General features: G+C 42.5%; 2 protein-coding genes across 2 annotated transcripts; both read right to left on the bottom strand.

Annotated features, from left to right (window-relative positions):
- Positions 1-651: 651 nt before the first annotated feature.
- On the bottom strand, positions 652-3,430 carry LOC111074899. Its single transcript, XM_022367878.2, has 6 exons — positions 3,248-3,430; positions 2,074-2,190; positions 1,734-2,010; positions 1,519-1,676; positions 1,359-1,448; positions 652-1,302 (listed from the first exon to the last, which is right to left on the bottom strand). Exons 1-6 carry the CDS (start codon positions 3,428-3,430, stop codon positions 652-654), a joined length of 1,476 nt encoding a protein of 491 aa, XP_022223570.1.
- Positions 3,431-4,529: 1,099 nt separating this feature from the next.
- Positions 4,530-22,940, bottom strand: LOC111074883 (all trans-polyprenyl-diphosphate synthase PDSS1). Its single transcript, XM_022367858.2, has 8 exons — positions 21,803-22,940; positions 12,057-12,233; positions 11,435-11,574; positions 11,043-11,184; positions 10,367-10,456; positions 6,891-7,022; positions 6,515-6,709; positions 4,530-6,020 (listed from the first exon to the last, which is right to left on the bottom strand). The coding sequence occupies exons 1-8, from the start codon at positions 22,040-22,042 to the stop codon at positions 5,799-5,801; spliced, it is 1,338 nt and encodes a 445-aa protein (XP_022223550.2). The 5' UTR covers positions 22,043-22,940; the 3' UTR covers positions 4,530-5,798.
- Positions 22,941-23,142: the final 202 nt, after the last annotated feature.

Genomic DNA, 23,142 nt, shown 5'->3' with positions numbered 1-23,142 from the left:
GAAGGTGTCGAAATGCTGATTGCACAGGTCCCGGTCCAGTTGCTTCGAGACGGAAACGGAGCGTCGGTTCTGCGATATTTGGACATTCAAGTCGTGGAGATAGCGCATATCGGCGGCCGTTTGAATCCTGCATCGAATTGCATGTGGAAGATGATGTTCATGGGTTGGTGGGCAGCAATTTTGGTTGGTTGGTTGGTTGGTTGTTGGTTTATTAAGTCATTTCATTTTTTAACGTTTGGTTTGGTTTGGTTTTCAGGGTTTTTGGAATTGTAAACGATTTTCGGTTTGGTTCGGTTTGGTTCGTTTTGCACGGGGATACATAGAAGATTGGTATTATGATTTGGTTTTTGTTGGTTTGGTTTAGTTTTGGTTTTTTGGTGAGATTGGGTTTGCTCTTTTGGTTGCTATACTTTCACTTGGATTACAATGGATATTTTCTTTTTGCTGAATGAGCCGAGAAGAAGTGGGGGTAGAAAAACCATTAACAATGCAAAATGATAGGCTTAAGAGACGAGGGGTCGGGTAAGTGGAAAGCGGACTGTTTTGCTATCTTTGTTTTTCAATATGGCGCAGAGCAAGCAAATGAGAAACGGAAATGAAAATGTGGGGGGTGCTATGCTAGGGGGAATGGGGCTGGACAGAGACAAATGCCTAACGAATGTGCAATGTAAGCCGTTTGAGGCAGCAGCCCGTGGCCGTGGCTGTGGGGCAATCGCAGCTGCAACATTGCAGCTTGCAGCTCAAATTCTTGGGCAGCCGCTTCATGAGGCCGATGTTCTTGATGATGCTGTTGATGCACTTGATCTGGGTCGGTTGACTGTTCTTGGGCTTGTGCTTGGATGCGTACCTATCATGCGAGGGAGTCCTCTTGGTCACATCCGTGCTGGACAGGCTGATCGGCCGGTGCATGCCACGTCTGCGCGCCAACAGTGGAACCAGCTCCACGCCACCGCCCTCGCCACAATCGTTGCCGCCATTGGTGGCGCTGGCATTGGGCGTGGCTGTGCTGGTGCTCCCCGGACACGGTCCGCGAGCCATGCGTGGACACAGCCTGATGGGCTTGCAGTCCTCTGGCTTCAGGTGGTGCACCATCTTGGGTGGGGCAGGCGGCAGCGCCTTCTTACCTTGCGGCGGTGGCTTCGGCGGGCTGTTCATGGCGGGGCAGGTGCAGGTGCAGAGCTCACAGCACCGCTGCGGCTTCGGCGGTTTGTTGGGCCTCGATTTGCGGAATGTGTTTTTCTCCGCCGGAGTCACAGGATTGTCCTGATCAAGTTCCTTCAGCATTTCCTTGTTTGTCCAGCCCTGCAAGAAAGGGACTTGTAACCCAAAAGCTAAGATTGGCATCGTGGATTCCTTACCAGCGATTTCATGAATGTATTTCCCACTTCTTTGGGACTGCGCCAGGGCTTGCCTCCAGGCCCTGGCCTGCCCCACGGCTCCTTGCAGGGCTAAAACAAGAAGAAAACCATACAGAGTTAGTAAGGCCATGCCTCTGGAAGCGTAATAAATGCCGCTCACCGGCTTTTCCAGCTTCGCCTGAAGGCGCTTCTTCTGCGAGGCAAGCTTCTCCTGGAGCGGACACCGCTGGTCGCTCTCGCTGACGACGATCTTCTCGAGCAGCGGCTTACCCTTGCAGGGCGGCGAGGGCTTGTACCGCAGCTCGATATCCACGTGTCCTTTATTGCGAAACGACATTGAGGGATGCTCTTTCAGCTGGATGTGCAGACTCTCACCATTCGCATTCTTGGCCAGGCCGACGCCCACTCCAGCGCCGTGCTTGTGCGGTATCTCCCGCTCACAGATTGTCACGGTGCTGCTCCGGGGTCCGCTCTCCTGTAGATGGTGTATGGAATGGGCATGGCCCAGGCGACCCCCTGGCGGAGGCGGCGGCGGATGGTGATGATGATGCTGATGATAGGCAGCCAGCGGATTGTTCTGGCACTTTTTCTGCACAGAAAAGTACTCATTGTAGCGACACGGCTGCAGGGAGTTCATCCGGTGGGCAGTGGTCTGAGGAATGCACTTTTCGATTGGGTGGGAGCTTTGGGAATCAGCTGAAGAGGGACTACTTACCACGGTTGGTGTGGAATGAAGACCAACGGCTGTGATATCCTTGCGGCGTACTTCTATATTGGGAGCTCCTCCACCAGGCCTCCCCCAAGGACAATGCTGTAGGAAGAGGTCGTAGTACTGAAAGCAGGCAGGTGTCGTTCGAGAGATATTAATTGCACACAACATTATGTATAATTGTCTGTCTAATTCCCCTTAATCCGCATATAATATACGTATTATGGTATGATGTATTCAGTATTCCCAAATCCGTACTTAATGCATAACGAGTGCCAATTAAATAAATTCCCTAGTACGTAATGTATTCCAGTGTTCAGCCATTCAGACACTGATTACAAAACCGAGTTATGCTCTATCGATTTGTTGGCAGCCTATTTACGGGTCCCAGACTCGACGCGACGTGACCTGCCTCCTCGCCCATCTCAGTGTGTCACTCTTCCCCGAGTGTTCCGCTGTTTGTTTACGGAAATTGGCCATTCCCCCGCGCCCTGTCGCCAGGCCCGACAACTACTTTGTTTGTAGGTTGTTGTTATAGTTGCAACGCCTCGCGATTTGCATTTTCACTGATTTTTTTCACCCACATTTCGGCTCGGTTCTGGGCTTTGCACAGCTGCACACTGTGATATTTCTGAAGAATCAGACAGGAATTCAGTCACGCAAGGCAAGGTACGTACCCAAGCTGTTTCTGGTTGGGCATTCGTCTGACGAAATGATTTGATTACTAAAGTCAAAATTGTCAAAGGGTTTGTTGAACCACATCCACGAAAAACTGATGTATTACATGTTGCTTGGGGCAGGTCTTTGAACTCCGTTCAATTCGCTAAAATCGCGTGGGTGTAAGCTCAAGAAGTTTTCTTTGGTTGTCGTAGGTTCGTTCTCGAAGTTCTTGGGCAAAGTTTTATTCAAGTTTTCTTCCAGAAGTCTCTGGGAAATTTTTGGCATATTTCATTAATGAGTTCTTTGCTTTGGCATACCATCCACTGAACAACACAAAATAATATGTTTAAAATTTGGTTTGGGACTTCTCATGATGGAATCATATAAGGTATGCCACACTGTAAACTTTAAACATTGATCCACTCTCTCTATTCGCTGAAATCCAGAACATATTTCAACCGTCTAAACATTTCACATACGCACTGTGTGCCACCGTTTTTATTTCTGTTCGGCTACCCACCTCCTGTTTGTCCTTTTCCTTGCGAGCACATTCCTCCGCTTTTCGGCGTCGCCACATGCGTAGGCTCTCCTCCGCATTTTTGCGCTCCACGAGACGCTTCTTCTCGTCACACCACATCAGGGGATGTTGGATGTGGTCGTGGCAGAAGTTACCCCCCATGCCCATCTCATCGCTGGTCGTCATTGTGTCTGTGCTGCTTCCAGTCCTTGGTTTCCTTTGGGATCGTTCTACTGAGAGCTGGGAGAACGGAAGTAGCGCTGCGTTCAGCAAATGCCGCGTTACTGAAACAGTCTCGTGCTCAACTCAAACCGTTTAACCGCCGAATTGGCTGCACTGATCCGTGCCAGGCACTGCTGGGACACGACGGAGTACGGCTGGGCCTCCAATCCGGTTGTCTAGGCAGCGTGCCTGACTATTTATAGCCTAGGTTAAGGCATACTTGGGCCGCACGTGAGCGTCGGGCGACTGTCCTTGAAGTTTTTCTTGCTGTTTGTCAAGTCGTCTAAGGGTGGGTCAGGGCAGGGTCGGGATGGCCATCCCCTTTTTGCGTAACCACTGCTAATTTCGTTGGCCATTTAAATATTTTGCCAGTTAGGCACGCTTCAACCTGGCTTTCTGTTTGCTTGCTCTGGTTCCTTGGGCGTGTTTGCCTGTCTGGTAGCGTAACGAGGCTTGGACGTAAAATATATTTACTTTATATTGCGCAAAAATTGTGCCACGGCTGCCTTAAATTAACCCAATTTCCTTAAGCTTTTTTCTATAAAAGCGAAAAGTTCGTAGAGTCATCAATATATATAAGATAAAAGGCTTCCTATTCAGGTTAAAGCTGCTGCAGCATTGCGTGCAAATTAATCCGAAACTTGTTGATATTTTAAACTGAAATGCAGCTCCATATCGCATTGCTCAAAGGCCCCAATGTGTCGGCTACAGTTTCCTTCTTGTGGCAGCACAAACACATTTATTTGTTTGCCCCAATTCCGATATCAGGCAGCACCAGCAGTCCCTGCCCGTCGCAACATAAAGCACTTTGGGCTATGTCCAAAACTATTTCACTAGGTCGTCATGGCCGTTGTTTTTGTTGCCACAGTCGACTCGTTGGCCAATATGTTGCATAGTTACAGTGTTGCAGGATGCCTTTGGGGCATGTATAAATGTGTAATGATTCTTTGATAGCATAGTATCTTGGTGTGAAAAACAATCAGCAATTTAAGCTTTAATACTCTTTTATAGGGTATTGTAGAGATGTCCCCTCATAAATTGTTTTCCCAAATGTTTTACAAAATCGAATTTTTATTCATCTCATTAGGTATACAAATATCGTAATTTTAGTTATCAATATCAACAACATTTCCATCGTTTCAGTGTTCACACTCCATAACCTGTGGGGGCCAAATCGTGTCTTCAGCACCCATTTTTAATTGATTTCTACTCAAGATTTGGTTTTAGTTTGTTCTCTCTTTTTACCTCAGTGTAGCAGGCTGTAAAGGAGCCCTAAACCATTTAATAATTTCTATCAAAAACCAAAAAAAAACAAAAGTTGCTGACTGACTTAATTGAGGTTTAGCTGCATAAATTAAAATAAAAACTTAAATTATATTATATAGAAGTGTTTTCTCTTTTCGTATGGGATTCTGTAGATATTTTGTTGTTGTCCGATTTTGTTTGAGTCTCTTATTAATTATTATTGCAGAAAATAAGATTTTATTAAAATTAAGACTGGGCACTGGGCGTTGTTTTCTCATATAATCCACTCTTAGGGGAGGGATTTTCTTTATATGTACAACAACAGATTGTATATGTGCATTTCATGCGCGAATGGTTCAAAAATTCAATTTAATTCCATTAAATTAAATAAAGACTTTAAATAAGATATTTTTGTGCTGTCCGAAAGAGGGAGGGGGATTCTGAAGAGTGCAGGCAATGACCATTGAACCATTTAGGCATGAAATGCCTTAAACAATTATTAAGCATAAATAAAACATTAGTTTTGTGTGTATTATTTAGGGCTGTCTTTGTTTTATAAATATCGTTTTGCACTCTGCTTTCTTTGTTGCATTGACTAAATATGATTTTTTTTTTCTAACTTAGAAATAACTCAACCGGAAGGAAAGTTCCCTCAAAAGCTGTAGCTAAATCTTGTTTTCGATTCCTTTTAGGCTTGATTCATTTCCGTTTTAGAAGAAAGATTTGTACAATTGTCTTGTTGGCTTTACACACACATATAGTATTTCGTATAGATATATTCTCTCAAAAACATTGCATATAAAATTTCTTGAAAAATTCAATGAACATCTATCGTTTTTATGTACAGCAAACGTGGCCGTTTATTTCGGTTTCTTTTTGTTTGTTTTTATGCAATTATTTACAGTGTCAACAACAGATGCCTAAAAACTAAATAATAAATCATCTTTACAATTTGCCGTTATTCGTTTATGTGCCGACAAAAACCTAATCCAAACCTCAATCGTGTGTCAATCGGCCCGCTCTTAGCCTACATATTATTGTTATTCCATTATATTATATTTAAATTGTAGTTCTGATTCATTATGCTCTACTTCATGCGGTTGATGACTAGGTCGGCCACGACCTGTAGGCCCTTCTGGTAGGGCGACTCCGTCAGTTCCTGGGCCAGCCGTATCGCCTCGTTGCAGTGCTTCTTGGCCAGGAAGCGGGTCTGCTCCAGTCCGTGCGACTTGTGCACCAGCTCAAAGGCCCGCTCTACATCTCCGGGCTCGCTAAAGCGTCGCATCACCATGGGATTCAGCTCGGGGTACTGCAAGAGGCGACAAATGCCAAATATTTCAATTATGCAAGGTTTCAGCTTTTGGAGGAACGGCGCACGTGGGTTGGGCGGATGGTGTTTCTGTCTGGCTTTTACTATTTGCCAACGCATATGCATTCGCGGGCAACTGGCGTTTAAAAGCGGGCTGTTTGAAACGCATAGCACGCGTCTGCTAATCGCGGCCTGCATAGCAAATGGGTATGGCCGCAGGCGCTAATCGATCCCATATGCAATCGACTTACAGACGCATCTCCAGCCATCAGCCAACAGCCACCACCCACCCACCACATATGATATCATCGCTGGCACCACCCGGTCATGCCCGGGCAGGCACTTTAGATGCATGCGCAAACAGAGACCTGCTCTGGTGTTTGCATTATTCCCGATTGGATCGATCGACTGTTGTCACAGCAATGAGGAAATATCTTCAAGCATTTCATGTCTATAAGTAATCTAGGGGTAATTATCGTTGGCCCCGCACTCACCTTTTCGCATGCAAAGAGAACTGGAGCCGTGGCCAGGCCCAGTTTGAGGTCTGCCGCCGTTGGCTTTCCCATCTGTTCGGTGGATGAGACAAAGTCCAGCATGTCGTCGACCAGTTGAAAGGCCAGGCCAATGTTTCGTCCGTACTGGAAGGCCACTTCGGCCACATTATCATCGGCCTGGGCAATGACGGCGGTCTGCAAGATTGGGTTCGGATTGGGTTCAAAGTCAATTGCAATTGGCGGTGCAAATGGGTACAATGACAGCGGCACGCGTGCACACTAATTGCTGAATTATCCGCAAAGACAACACAGAGACAGAGGCTGCATCGAATGCCAGCCCCTGCTGCACGGTTGCATGCCGATAACGATTACTCACCGCCTTCAGTGCGTTGGCAATCAGCGATGCGGTCTTCCTGTATGTCTTGGTCAAATAGTGGGCGAAACGCTCGTTCTCCGTTTCCCTTGAGCCCAGCTGCATGAACTCGCCTTGAACCAAATCGGTTAATATCTGTAAAAATATCAGGTATTTTAAATATTCCGCACAATGGCCCGTAAATATGTCACAAAAGATATGGTTATCGCTTCACGTTCGATTGTTCTGTAATCCCAGTGACGTTTCCCACAATAAAATGCACAATTTGTGGCTATTTTTGGTGTCGTGTCCCAACAGGCATGTGCCAATGTTGTAGGGGCGCAGCCATTTTGTATGGTGTGTAACTTCCGCTTGGGTGAAGCCTCAAATGCAAAAAGCAAATACTATTGTGCCAAATATTTCTGGCAAACACAAATTTCATTCAGTGCTCAGATACGATGCTACCTGTCTACTATTTCTATGTCCAATTTTGTTTGCACACAATTCGATCGGTTGGCACGCCCTTAAATTCGCTTTCGATAGGTGTTTTCATTCATTCGGACCCCAAAAAAACTAACAGACACTTGTCAAAATCTTTGGCAAACACTCGGCCTATAGTGCGTGTGCGTGTCCGTCTGTGTGGGCGCTGATGATCTGTGGCTGTGTGTTTCCAAGGAGCTCAAGGCGAGGCGGCCATAACTGGCCAATAGCTTCTGGCCAAATTCTGGCTGCTACCTGACTTTCAATGTTAATTAACAAAAAAAACAGCGCACAAGCCAGAGCGACAAGTGCGTGAGCTTCAACAACCCGAGCAACAAAATGCATTTGGAGCCATACACTCGCAAAATTAACACAAAGCCACCAAATAAAGCCAAAATGCTGCCAAAACCCGGCCAATGCCTTGTGTTGGCCACATTTTTTCACTCAACCGCAAAATGCGAGCGCAGTTTACGGAGTCTTTCGCTTCAAGGCAGCCGTAAAGAAAAACTGTTTGCCTCGAAGCAACTTGTCGTGAGGCACGTACATGGGAATTTTCTTTTTCGACAAAGAAAATTTGGACTAACGAAAATGCACATAAAATAGGGAACGAATGGCCCGCTAGATTGGGGGCTAATATTAAGTTAGAATCCGAAGAATGTTATGGAATAAATAGTATATTTTATGTTTATTTATTTGTAGCAAAATTGTTCGAGATTTTTATGCAAAACTGTCATAAAATTAGCAGAGGACATTCGGATAAAATTCAATTCCTTAATGGTCTCATTTTCTTTGAAGTACATTTGTATCTGACAATGTCTGGCATTTCCAAGGGCGTAACAATCAAACTTAACGGACTGGTTTAACCCAATACCCAGTAAAAGTCATAAATCCACTCGATTAAGAGTCACAGATATTCTAATCATACTTTTTTTTTAATGCTATCAACGTCTTAGAAGCCGTTGAAATTATTCAGACACGTGCAGGGAATGCTTAATAAGAAAATCTGACAAATACACGGGTATAGGCCACCGATTGTCGTAGTAGATGAAAGAAGAACCTGCCAAAAGTCGTTTGTCAATAGAAAGATATACAATAAGAGGTGGAAGAATACCAAACACTAAACATTTGTATTCAATATTGGGTAGTTTTTGGAAGAGATTTGATTGGTGTTTTATTAATATAGGCCTAGAATCTGGTTATCAATTTGGAAAAGTTTGCAAAATTGTGAATTTTTAGGTGAATCTATTAAGAGCAATATGTAGAAAATTTAGAATGGTTGCAATAACAAACTATTTCTACAAAACTCGAATATTAAAACCAGATTTGAAGATTTATGCAAATCAGAATCAGATTTTTTTTGTTTGTGTCCAAAGCTAATTAATGGGAATAAATCTATGTATGTGTAGAACACGTTCCTACAAGAAAAGATAGATAAATATTTTTGACCTATCGCCATGACCTCATGCCCGCAAAGAAAGTTTTGCCTTGGTGGGATCCACACTGAATGTTTGGTATGCTAATGAGATCTGATCTGATCTGACCCGATAGAGACACGGGTATGATAATTCCAAGATTGGCATATGTTGGCATATGCATGAGCACCTTCAGCACAACACTCAAAAAGCGGCCGGCCGGGCCACACCTTTTGGTTTCATCCTAAGATGTTACGCATGTTTTTTTTTTTTTTGGCGAACTGATAAAACCTATGTATAAAAAGATGGGGATCCGAGACAATGTGTAGCCCGAAAACGTAGGCAAGTTTATAGTGTTTGCTTGGGCTATTAACTTGGCTCGGTCGATTGTGTAAATATGCGATAGATATACTCGCAGAGATAGGTATGTGGATATATGTGGAGACACCTCAGCATCCGTGCGCAACAGATCTAGTTTCACTCTCACACACACGCCGCGGCCGAAAGTGAAATTGGCAGATGTGACTAATTCGAAATTTATAGAAACTACGTGAGGGCCGACGAGAGACACGTTGCACAATATTTCATCATTTGTGCGGAATTCCATATCAGCAAGGACGAGGAAAAACTTGCATTGAACAAAGCGAAACGTGGAAAAGTGAATGCCATGCCATGCCATGCCGTTGCTAAGTTGCACGAACTCTGGCGAAGGGCAAACCTTGGATGACGGCCGATTCCCAGGGACGCAGGAAGTGGCAGGCCGAATGATTTGTGCCCCCATTTGTGCCCCTCAGGGACTGACTGGTTTCTGAATAATGTTGTAACCGAACAACAGCTTAAGCAACTTTCATTTATTTTTTTGTTGGTAGGGTACGCGTGTACTACCATGAGACAAAAGTACTCTTCTGTTTGTCCAACAATCGTGTGAAATTTGGCACCCACTTGGATTACGTACTCCCAGAAAGATACACACAAAGGCACACACAGATATGTAGATCTAACCAAATTTCATTCGAATCCGGGACTTTATTTTTGTGGTCGATTCTTGATGGCATCTTTGCCCCCATCAAATGAGTTGGACAAATAGTAGATGGGCATTACCCGTACGGAGTATTTGTGTTTGCTTTCGCAATTAACTAGAAGCATAAAATGTGCGAGGTATCTCGTACGTGCCGTCCCAAGTATCTATATACTCGTATTGTGTGTGTGTCTATTCTTATGGATGTGGGTGCAAAAATCTTTAGGGTTGAGTGCTTAAACTCCAAAAAGCACAATGAACTTGGATCGATGATGAAATTTCGGAAGGGGTGCGATAATACGGCTTATACTCGTACTTCCTGGAAGTATGTATTCTCCTGCTGTATGAGGAAATTCTGATTCTAAGCTTTAGGGGGTTTCTAGGTCTCTTGTAGAACCTTTAATATTTGATTGGCTTTAATGTGACGGGCCATTTATGATTTAGTTTAGTGTATACCATTCGGTAATACTAAATTTCAGCTGTAGGACTCATGTGTTTTCATGGAAAATACCTTTTCCCCAACAAAAAATGAGTTCCCCCTTTTAGGTATTCGTCATTGGGTTGAATGCGTAATGCAACATTTTTCTTACCTGACTCAAGACGATCGTCACATCGTCGCTGCGCAGACGGGCTATCATAATCGAGGCAATCGATAAGATATAATCACCAGCCATTGTGACCTGAACGAAAGACGAAAGAAAAGAGAAACATACATATAACAAAAGTTCAGGCAACATGGACAAAGGGAAACCGTTGACTGTGGAAAGAGTTAAAACAGCCTAACAGTAAAGGCAACATCATCAAAAGCCGATATCAACTCGACTGACATGTGACTAAGACTGAGATGTGAGGCTGAGATACAATCAAAGACATGAAATTAAAATCCCTTGAAGGTTTGTTAAATGCCCCTTTTAATGATGCCTCCTCTTCGAAAGTGTTGAATTAATTTATGCATTCCAATTTTTGAAAGACACATGTCGAAAAAATGCAGGCTGGACTATGGCCTATGGCGGGGGGCTATGATTAAATTTAATGAAGAGGCATCTGATTGTGAGGTCTTACAAAATGATGCAAGATGGCAAGATGTTGACAAAGTCAATAAACACTTCAAATCGAAATACGCAACAAATTGATGTCAAAGTCAGAGTTGGGATGCTGCATGATGATTGCCTTTGCGGTTGGCTGCTGTTTGTTGCTTTGATTTATTTGATTTTGGCAAACATATAGCACGATATGTGGTATGTGTGTGCAATCGAAGATCTTTACCTTTTTATGATTCCATAGAGCGTTAACGCTGGGCTTGCCGCGTCGGAAGTCCGACTGATCGATGACATCGTCGTGCACCAGGCTGGCCGAGTGTACCATCTCGGAGAAGAGAGCGACTTGTCGTTGTTTGTGTACTAATTGGCTGTCAAGGCGATAGGCAAAATAGTATTTTGTAAAAAGCACACATTACCATTCAATATAACTCCGATATATCCCATTCACATGTGTACATACCGACCGACCGACTGCATACATACATACATACATATGTACATATGACTATGCCGGGGACTTTAATTTGGCCCAAAAAATGCGCACATTTCGCAAAGCCATGCTAATTATGTACACTGTGCTACATGGAACACCCAAATCGAAGCACAAACAACACTTACTGTGACTCGTTGTTCAAATGATAGTTTATCGCCTTGGCCATCAGCATGGTGACCATGGGCCGCAGGGCCTTACCCTGGCCATCGAAGTAGTAGCTGGCGATGGTGTCCAGCTCCGGCTGGGATGTTCCCGATTGCAGCAACTGCAAAAGATAGCATCCAATATTATTATGTGTTCTGGGGTTTGTTTGTATTGCGGAAATTAAAAATTCCCCCTGACTGTCTGGGGGAAAAAAACCATATAATCAGTGACGTATCTAACATATTAGTGGATATTCTATTTTGAATATATTGATGAATTAGTTGTTATTTTGCTCTATCAAAATATTTGCTTATTTATTTTTAATTTTGTAGACTCGAAATAACCAAATATATGTCATGCGGCAATAGGAATGTTTTTCAAGGCAGATCTATATAAGAATGCCACTAATTTAATGCTAAATATTTTATAATATAAGCAAAGGGAAAAAATTAAAATTTCAATGGAAATTACGGTTTTCTATACGTAACAATTTAAAGCTGCTTCAGTACTAATTTTGATATCAAAATTTAAGATACATAGTAAAAAAATCATTTTAGATGATTCCCATGAATAAGTCCATTATTCATTATTGACATAACTTACATCTCTCACATCATCATAAAAGTACTTGAGTTCATCGTCCAGTATGATGTACGGATCGATCTGAATCTCACGGACAGGACCGGCGGGCTGTTGGGTATGCACCGAGCTGTGTTGCCTTAGATTCGTCTTGGAGCACTGCGAGTACTTCAGATTGTGGCTGCAGCTGTGGGTGTTTTGCTGTAAAAGAGAGATACAGAGGGAGAACAGGGATTTTAGAATGTTTGGTAATTTTTGTGTTGGATAAATGCTGCAATTAATAACAAAGTGTGAATAATTGAAGGAGCAAACAAGTCAGTTAACAACTTTCAATTGCGGCTAACAAGTTTCGCCTTGCCCGACGACCGAAATTAATAACTGGAAAATTGCAGCAGCCAGAGAGCCCGAAAGCAGTAGGCTGAAAAAAACAGCAGCAGCACCAGTAAATGGCCAACTAATTGAAGTTTATTGTTAACGCCCTCGCACAGCGACTCTTGACCTTGTCGCCAAAATCTCTATTGTTAAAGCCAAGTCCTTTTGTTTGGGGCCACAAAATCAAAGCCAAAACGAAAGCCGCACGCGCTGCTAAACTGCTTGGCAACATGTTGCCACGAAATGCCCCGAAATGTGTCTTTCGATTTGGCGTTTGTTTCTTTCCGGAGCAATTTATATGCAATGATGAAATCGCCTTTTGGCTTCTTGTGCATTCAAGCAGTCGCTCTATCAGTCTGTCGCTCTGTCAGTCTGTCAGGCTGTCAATAGGAGTCGCACTCAAATGCAGTCATGATAACATGTAAATTTTATGTTGCCGACATGTCAACACAGAGGCAAAACGGGAGGCAAACGTTTTTTACATGCACACCATCTAATATTTGTCTATGGTGCGGGCCCTGGGCGTGAACGGATTACGCGTATTGGTGGTGTGTTGACCCACTTGATGGTGGGTCCTGCATCACAGTCAATGACCATCAACAGCCACAAGTGGCCATAACCATTCAACGCCCTTGGCTACATCATCATCTTTGATTGGTCTCCGGATCTACCACACACACGTGTGGACAATGGACCCCAAAAAACTGGTTCGATGATGCTGGTTTCTTTTCATTGATGATCAGATTTGGGGGTCTCTGCTGAGACATCGTAAAATACCCAAACAAATTGTTGACCATCTCATACCCAAGCGATCCCCCCAGCCCATTCAAAAGAGCTTGTAAATGACCCAGTTTCATATTAAATATATGTCATAAACATCGGTTGAGGCTTAGCTTTTAGCGGTGTAGAAAGCGAGAGGCCTCATACTTAAATGTATTACAAAATCGGAGGGCATCACAATTACAACAGCAGCAGTAGCAGTAGCAGCAGTAGCAGTAGCTCCCCTCCAAAAGAAATCCAATTAAATGCGAGTCGTGGAAACTTTCATTTTCAATATGTGCGCCAAATTAAAATTAGTGGCCAATGGCCAACAGAGTTCGGCCAGTAATCGTACTCGCACTTGTTTATATTTGCGAAAAAAAAAACCGAAAAAATTACACTACCATTTCTTTGGCGAACGTGCAGAAATGCATATAATTGTGGCCCGCATACGTTGAATGATTTTTAAATGGTTTTTATGGTCGGTCTTTTTCGTCGGCCAACCACACAGCAGGTGCCACACGAAGCCGAACGGATTTTAAGTGTCTCTAAACCGATAGTCTCTTCAGTCGTAAGTTCAACATTTATGAATCAATTTATTTGTTAAATGCCTTAATGCTCCACACTTCAAGATCTACCAAATTCTGGGGCAGATCTTCATCAAAGATGTATAAACTCGTGGATTTTTCTGGTTAACTGTTGCGTGCACAAGTGCAGAAGATGGAAGATACAAACAATAAAAATATAGGAAGTACTATATTATTCGTTACAGTTGGCTGGATTTGGCTCGGGATTCACTTTTCAGGCATGTGGTTTGTTGTGTGAATGTGGTTTGAATGAAGGAAATATCTAGAAGAGTGTAGGCAGTGCAGAAAAGGAAGACTGCAGATTGAAAGAAGGAAATATCTCCCTTTTTCTTTAAGATTGCTGGAGCAGCCGTGTTTCAACCATCAGATTTATATGTGAAAAGGTGAGTGAATGTGTGTGAATGGCAGCATTTACTCCAACAATAAAAAAATATCGTCTAACAGCAGCTTTAACAAATTAAGCTACCAAAAGAGTTCACTCTTTTGTGATTGACTCGAATCGATTGATAAGGTTAAGCCGCAAGAGCCGCCACACCGCAAAAGAGTCAGCAGGCAGGCCGATGCCGATCAGCAGCAACTTTCACATTGATTTCAACAACAACAAAAAAAAAAAGAGAAATAATAATAACAATCTTTTGGCAACAAAGAAATAATATAATTTTTTTTACTGATTTCTGTATCGCCCCTGCCAATTTTCATTTAAATACTCGACTGTTTTTGGAGCCGTTAATTTAATTGGCAAACAAAATGGGGAGAAAAAATGGGCGCAGCGATCAAAGAAAATTGCAGCAGCATTCAAAGAAGAGTGTGCGACCTAAGAGGTATGCAAACGGAAAAGACAAGTGCCAAAAAAAAAAGATAAAAAAAAAACCACACCACATAAATGTTTTCAATTTTGCGCCTCAAGGCGCTCCCACGACATAATCCGCGATCCATCCCCCAATGGGATGGTGGGATGGGATGATGGCCTCATCTCAAGCTGCAATTGAAGATGAAGATGAAATGTTGAAAGTATTTAACGATCTACTCAAGTGTCAGGGCAAATCCAAGAGAGCGCGCGCGCTGATTGATGTCACAGATTGATTGACAAACTCGAAACTGCAACATTTTGCAACATGTTGTTATTGATGTCTTTACGACTTACTTACTTATTGTTATTTCTTATTATTGTTATAATTTTGCTCTTGTTTGCATAGTTTATTTTTTGTTTAGTTTTTTAAGGCAATTTGTATTCCGTATAGCCGTATGGTATCATAAGCCATTTGTACATATTTTTTGTTGTTTATTTTTCAATGCCTCATACAATTGCCTTTGCATGTTGCTATTTTTATGGAGGTCTCATATAACACCTGAAACCGTAGACCTCCTACAATGGAGTTTAAGCTATATATAAGCATTAATTTTAAGAATTATTCCAATTATAATGATCATCATGCATGGCCAAAAAGAACATTTAAGTTCAATCAATGTTCCGCCTGTTGCCTTTATTTAGAAATATTAAAAAAAAAAAAAAATGTAATTGCTTAAAGAAATTGTTTCTACATATGACAGAGCGGGCCCTGTGGCGTAGCGGAAGCAGCGTATTGGCCAAAAGCAAAGGCAACAGCCAGAGAAACACAGTCAAGAAAGTGAGTGAACCTCTCTTTTTTCTGCCGAGGGCCGAAGTCGAAGACGGAGACGACGCTTTGGACTTACTTTCCCTTTTTGTCATCGTCGTTGTCGCTGCTGATGTTGCTGTTGCTATTGATGTCGCTGCTGTGGTTGTATCTTTTATTTGTATTTGTGGCTGACATAACGAAACGTTGGCTGGATGAGTAAATGATTGGAGATATGGCAGAAGCTGAGAGGCGTACGGAGGAGGTGTGTAGGGGGCAAGCGATTGGCTGCATATCTCGCTCGCCATGGCCGATTTAATGCGGTATGTAATTTCTCTGTTCGATTTTCGAGCCGCTGTTGCTGTTACTGTGCCAATGGCTTCTCCTTCTCCCTTCATTAGCGGCACTGACTGCTGCTGGCAAAGTGGTTAACATGCGTGTTAGCAGACACCATGCCACCGCTCACGCAGCTCAAGTGAGTGTGAATGCCAAGTGTTGGGGAGTGTTTGCCCCCAAATCTGGTACATCTATGTATACGAGTATTTGTCAAATTGCATTGAGAAGGAATGCTTCTGAGGGGCATCCAATACCCACCCAGAGACTAGTATTGACAGATGAATGTCTCAATGCGTCACGGTTTCATTGCGTTCAAAATTGAGCTCATCAGAAACTATGACAATTGCAATTATTAGGGGGGCGGTACTGCGCATTCAATGCAATAGATTGGGAAACTTATTGCTGCGGGTCAGGGTGAAAATTTAGGTTCGTAAAGAAATATAAGGAGAAAAGAGGCTGCGGAAATGGCAAAGAGAAATAAAAGTGGAATACCCAGCTTGATCAAAAAAGATCTTTAGAAGAGAGATCGATTTTGGAATTCAATGGAATTAAAAATGAAACAAATGGCTTCTCTAAAACTCATTAAACATTGAGGAAGAAGGAAGAAGAATTATAAAAGGATTCGTTGGGATTTCGCTCTATTCAATTACATTTAGATTCCTTTTTTCCTTCCTGACTATTCACTGAACTAGTTTTTACCTCTGACTCCAATCAAATCACCCTTCAAAGTTCCCCCAACCTATTTATCTATTAGTAATAATCTCCAACCCGATTTAAACTAGTTTTCCAAAAAACTACTTTAGCTTACAGCTATATCATATATCAATGCACGAATCACCTTAAATTCCACTTTGAATCTTGCGCAACGCAACACGATTTACAATTGAAATTAGTGCGTGTGTCCAGCCAATGGGGCGGCTGCCTGATATTTCTGCAGTGCGTTGCATGTGGGCGATTTAAAACGTACACGCGTCTCAAGCCGCGTAAGACCCGCAGGTGTTTTACAACGTCTCAAAGGCCAAAAATTTCCCATTCGTTTTAAAACGCTTCAACTTCAAAGCCAATGCGTTTTCAAACGCTTCAACTTCAAAGCCAATGCGTTTTAAAACGCTTCATATCCCAAATGAACGCGTTTTAAAACGCTTGAACTTCCAAGCGAAAGGAAAAAGGCCGAAAATGGCGCGAGAATTATTTTTTATATATATATAAATTATAAAGTGGCGGTTCATTGGATACGGTAATTATGGCAATCTGTCAAAGGCATAAGGAAAAAATAACACCCAAACAAAATTGTTTTTCCAGACAAATTGGAAACCTGTTCGTTGTGGAAAACCAGAAAATTCAAGTTTATCCTGCAATGGCAACAACAACAAAGTGTAAATCAGCCGGGTCTCCAAAATGAATGTACTCCAAAAAAAATTACATAAAATGTGCAGACAGGAAAAAACACTGACAAAATCCAAAGTGGAAAACTAGACGCGTGCCGCAAATGAATGCCTATTTAAAGCGTGCTCTATCTTAATTTTGAACAGAGTATCTTTTTGGATATATTGATTGTTGAAGTGGGGGATGTGGCAATGGGAGACACAATAATTAACAAAATTCCAATGTTAATTAAGCTGAAACCTTTCGTCCACAAAACTAAACCGAAACTAATGACAGTTTGCACTCAGAAACCAAACACATTTTCACAGTCCAACACAAAGCAGCCAATCAGTGTGGGAAATTCATTTCCCTATAGATACACAAATGTATGCTAATTATCAATAATTATTGATTAAAATTATACAGAGATCCGAATGGCGAGCGACATTGATGAAATGTGGGGCTGACTGACAACCAGCTGAAAATCCATCGGTGGATCTGTGGGCTTGGTCCGAAGTTATGCAATCTCTTGCTCCATACTTTTGTTTCTTCCGTGGCCTAGACGTTGACGGCGGCATGGGCATCGGCGGCCGCTGCGGCGCTTCTTTTTGGCTTTCAAATCGAAATTCGAAATATTTTTGTTGTTAAGGAAAACAACGCTGAAATCATTAACAGTTAACAGTCTTGGCCGAGAGACGCCGCCAATCACACGCCGAGAGAGTGAAGCAGAAGGCAGAAACCACAGAAACCAGTTTAGGACAACACCAAAACGCATGCGTCTTTCATGGAATTGGGTCAGCAAGTACGGTGCCCAAGCCCAAGCCCAAGCCGAACCGAACAAAATACCAAAGCCAAACAGGCAAAAGAGCCAACAGTTCCAGCACCAGCAGCAGCAGCACCAAACGATCAAAAGACAAGCCATTGCAGGTGTAGGGACAGGTTGAATGAAAGTCAACCCAAACCCCAAAGCCAAAGCCAAAAGCCGCTTACGCATGCCCAAAAACCAATTTCGTTTTCGATTCCCTTTAACCATAACCGAAAATCCAATTAAACCATAATCGTAATCGTACACCCAATGCATTTAATGCACAATTATACCATTTTCCATTCATTTTGCATATGCATATGAAATTATTCAGAACTTTTCATTAGAAAATTTGGATTTAGTTTCTTTTTCGTTTTGGATCGTTTTGGTCAGGGTTTTTTGAGGCCGCAAGTGAAAGTGTTTTTTGTTTGCAGAAATGAAGACAAAGATTTACGATACGGCAGATGTATCTTTTAGCATATTCGGCTACTTTTATCCGTGAGAGCTTCTGCCACATATTTCTGCTCAAATTAATGACTTTCACACAATTTAATGATTGTGAAATTCCATGTGATAAATTGTGAATGAAAAGATGGTTAATGAGGGGAATGCTTTCGGGAAGTATTAGGTCGAGTTTTATTTGTCAGAAATGTATTGAAATAAATTGAAATGTAGTTGGTTCTGTAAGCTCTTAAATTTTATCAAACTAAGGAAATATATGCCGCTAAATTCCCATCTTTAATCACTCATAATTTTTGAGTATAATTTAAATCAAAAACACCATAGAGCTCTAAAACAAATCGTCAAACGTTTTCGTGTCCAAAGAAATTTCTAAAAAAAAAATTTCAATGAAAACAGGTTGCGTTTTGGTTTCACTTTCACAAGACCAAACCCTCAAACATTCAAATTAAATAATAAAAAAAAACCACGAGAGAAGAATCGACAGAAATCAATCAAATCAAAACGGGATACCGTCTAGAGGGAAGTATCTGGCATCTAATTGAAAAATCGCTACCTTGAGAGAGTATCAACCCATCAAATTCACACGCTGGCGTTAAAACTCGAGTCAGAGTCCGAGTTCCGAGTCCGAGTCCAAAACTATATGTTGACTTCATCTCACGCATTCGCAATGAAAGTGAAAAGTTTATACCGAAGGCGGAAGAAGGGGCATTGCACACAGCGTTGAGCGTTTTGGAAACTAATTCGAGTCAAAAGATATACCAGTCAACGATAACGAATACTAAATGCTGGCCAATAAGTTGCTTGCCAAATTCGTGTGGCGCATAGATAAAGACACAACACAATAGCCAGGCAGAGGCAGAGAGAGAGAGAGAGAGAGAGGTGTAGAGGTGAGTGGAGAGAGGGAGAGAGAAGAGCTCTCTTTGCTTTTGGCCAAATGAAATGAAGAAGAAAGTCAAAGAAACGGTTAAAAGTGAATTTCTTCTATGGCTGTTAGCTGTTTCTGTTGCTGTTGGCCGTTGCTTCTGCGATTGCAAACTATTATTAGTTGGCGTTTTTTGTTTTTTTTTTTTTTTTGGCTAAAAGCGTCTCTTGGCCAAGCGTCTCTGTTGTTGCTGCTGTTGCTGCTGTTGCCGCTGCGACGTGCGCTTTCTATTTGCGTTTTGTTTATTGTTTACCTATGATAGATGAACGTATCAGTTTCCAGCTGTATCTGTGTATCTGAGTATGCTTCAGTGTGCATCTGTGTCTCTCTCCTTGCGTCTGTGTTTGTGACTGTGTGTTGGGCATAAAACCAAATTTGGATTTGAATGAATTTTTATTTGAAACACAAAAAATAACGACAACTGCATACAAAGTTATTATTTACTTTTTCCTCAACTTTTGGTCAATCTTTTATATTCGAGAGCACCCCACACAGCACCCCAATGAAATGCACACGTCTATCATTTAAAACACAATAATAAAAAACATTAGATTTAATTCTTGGCTTAATTCCGGTGGGATCCAGAGACCCGCCAACCCATAGAGCAGGGCCGTATAGTGCTACCGAATGTCAAAAAAGGTGAACCATTAAAAATGGGTTTTAGTGAGCACTTAACCCTTTTAACACATTATCACCTTTGAAAACTAATCCGCACATGGAAAATATTTATGCCAGGGCCTTGAAACGCAGCCATAGATACTATTCCGCACATGGATAACCATTGCATTATGGCCAATGCCTGAAAAAGGCCTACAAAGCTGCACAAAAATAATTTATTGCATTCGCAATGCTAAAGCAATTAAATCAAAGCCTCGTCAGGGGGCTCCTTCGCTTGAGAATGGGGGAGGGGGACATAAATGGCGTGCCATAACACTATATAAACATTCAAGAAAAACACTTAAAACTAGTGGAAAACTGATGTACTAATTGTGGTTCGAGCCATAGTCAAGGCGGGCATGTAAGCAATTAATCTCAAGGTGAATGGATTAACAACTATTAACAACCCAAACATTCTATAACAATGGTCTGGAATTGCTTTAGTTATAAATATAATGAAAGAGGAGAGGCTGGCCATACGATGTTCCCAGCATAAAACATTCATATGGGAAACAGAAAAAATACAATAAGGAATTTATTGCTTTGGGAAGCAGATAACAAATATTAACTAATAATTCAGATTAGAGGTAATGTAATCCTGAGTGTCCCACCCGATTCAAAATAACAGCCATATGGCCGAGAATTTCACATACTATATTTCACTTTTTGTTGTTAGCTTTCCCCCTGGTGAGGAGTGATGCAATTCCAAATAAAACAAATTAAATATTGAGTGCTATCAGCTTTCGTTTCGTTCCCAATTGATAAGCAAACGCAAATCCAGATGTTAAACACAAAAAGGGTGGGGGACAGTAGTGTAGCCCCACTTCAAGTGGAATCTAGAGTACACTTGTGCGCAGGTCAGAGTTTCCGTACAGTTTCAGAAGCATTGCGTCTAATCAGCTGTTCCTCTCATAAAATTAAGCGCGAAAAATCAACAAGCAAAGCCAATAAATGTTGATAAATGGGAGCAATAAACAGAAATATTTCTATGTAACTAGCGAAAATTGCATAACAAAAAATGTGTAAGGAAGAAAAACATGAGACAAGACAGAGACCTGTCAACGGTATAAAAAAATTAATGACTAACTGACAGTCAGACTAGAAAGAGACATAATTAGGGGTAAAGAAAGAGGAGACATACAGAGAGAGATAGGGAGAGACTTCACCTTGCAAAAATGCAAGGAAAAAGCATTTGAAAAAGGTGTTTCGGTAAAATGGCAAAAACAAGAAACGAATATGGCTTCAATGGCCGAAGATTTTGATACTCTAACATCTGATATCGATTGCAAATGGAAGATCCTTAAGTACTGAAACTCGAATAAGGATATGCTTTAGCATAGAAACAGGCAGACGGCTCAAACAAACGCATTTATTTTTCGCTTAAAGGCGCTTTCTTTTCTGTTTTGCAGAACCGTAATACCCTTTGCAAGGGTATCAAAAGTGTAAGCAAAATAATAAATAAATGCGGCAGCTTCCGCCAACAACAACAGCGAGACAGTGGGCGCTGTTGCCACAAGTTGTTGCTGGAATTTGTTGGGGTTGTCTTCGGCCTTTGGTTTTTTTCACGCTACTTGCACAAAAGCAATGGCCAACAATTTCACTTTCATTTTCTTTTTGGCTTTTGCAGCGCAAAATGAAAAGCGGACAGAGACAGAGAGGCATGCCACAAGCTGCAACAGTCGTGGCAGTGGCAGCAGGCAACAGGCAGCAGGCCAAAGCCAAAGTCACGCAGACGCATTAGCGGCAACACTCGGCGCATGCGCAAAAAGGCATCGCCTTCACGACATCGACTTGAGCGCGCGCGGGCTGCCAATGCACTTTTGGCCAACGCCTGCTTAACGGGTTGTGGCCTGGCCACAGACCCCTCGATCCGATCTCCGGATCCGATTTGATCCAAACATTGAACTCACCAGCAAATCGAGATAATCCTTGCCCAGGTTGAAGCTTAATCCATGAAAGCGACGAACCAATTGGTATTGTTGTGAGTTTGCGATCGACTGCAGCTGGGATCCCGAGCCCGAGCCCGAACCCGAACTGGAGACCGACGCGGCATATCCTGATTGTCGTCCAAAGAGTTGGCACAGGAATTTGTGCGTTTGCTGGCGACGCGAACCGCACACAACGCGACCGGAAGTGCTCAAGCAGGCCATTTTGTTGTATTTGATTTTTGGTTTTTTCTTTTTTGTTTATTTCGTTTTTGTCTCTTTGGTTAAAGAGTAGTGCAGGTGCAAGAAACGATCGAGACACACACACAAAACACACAGAGAAATTAGGAGGATGTGCAGCTCACTGATTATTTGAGGGCATTCTTCCTTTTGTTTTTATTCTGGTTTATTATTCTATTGGGGGTTCGTTCTCGCAGGATATATGCGATGATCGATTCACACACACGCCCGAAACAAGCGGTCGGTCGACTGTCAGTCTCACACTTCTTCAAACGCTAGATCTACGGCGGAACGAGGCAAAGGTTTTTATATATGAGGCGGCAGCGAAGCGCGTTTGGCTTGCGTCTGGCTCCAGCAGCTCCAGCAAAGTGGAGCTTTAGTGGTTTTGGAGCAACCCGAGAGCTGGCTTGCGCGCCTGCGCGCCAACTGTGGTGAAAGAGTTGTTAGTCGTGGTGGGATTGGGGCTTTCGGGTTTGGTCCGATCCAAAGCCGAGCCACGATCTGCATTCGGCTTGAACTTGAGCGTTGAGGTTGAGCGTTGAAGCGGATGCAAATGATGCACGACAGTTGCACATCCGCTGTGCAGTTTTAGAGCAACTGTGTGGACGCAATCGTGGGAACTTTGCGCCTCCGTGCATGCAATTCCGGACCCGTTGCCCGTGCTTTGCTCTTATTCGGTGGGGGGATGATAAGGGCCGCTTAGTACGCGGCCATTATTTTACACAAAGCCTTGGCATAGCTATCATTGTCAACACTCTGGCTTAAAGACGATGTCCCATGCAGTACGGTCTACGCGATATGTTATAGTTTTAATTTAATTCTAAGGCACTTTCAACACTTTCAGCACTTTATTTTGACGTAATAGCTGTTGGCCAGCTGTTCGCCAGGGATGCAACAACGTGCGAAATGTCGCAAAGCGGTCAGTCAAGACGTAAGGCGCTAACGTCACACGAGGATAGAGATGGAATAACAGCGGCATATCGTGTGTGCTTAATCAAGGAGATAAAAATAGATTATATAGCTGGTATACTGTCCTTAGAAGGTTTAAATTATCAAACACAAATAATTAACAGCAACAATCAATA

The sequence above is a fragment of the Drosophila obscura genome, unplaced genomic scaffold, assembly GCF_018151105.1.
Source record: "Drosophila obscura isolate BZ-5 IFL unplaced genomic scaffold, ASM1815110v1 contig_192, whole genome shotgun sequence".
In the NCBI taxonomy this organism is placed as follows: Eukaryota; Metazoa; Arthropoda; class Insecta; order Diptera; family Drosophilidae; genus Drosophila; species Drosophila obscura.
The sequence above is the reverse complement of the archived record's forward strand: the minus strand, read 5'-3'. Positions and strand labels throughout refer to the sequence as shown.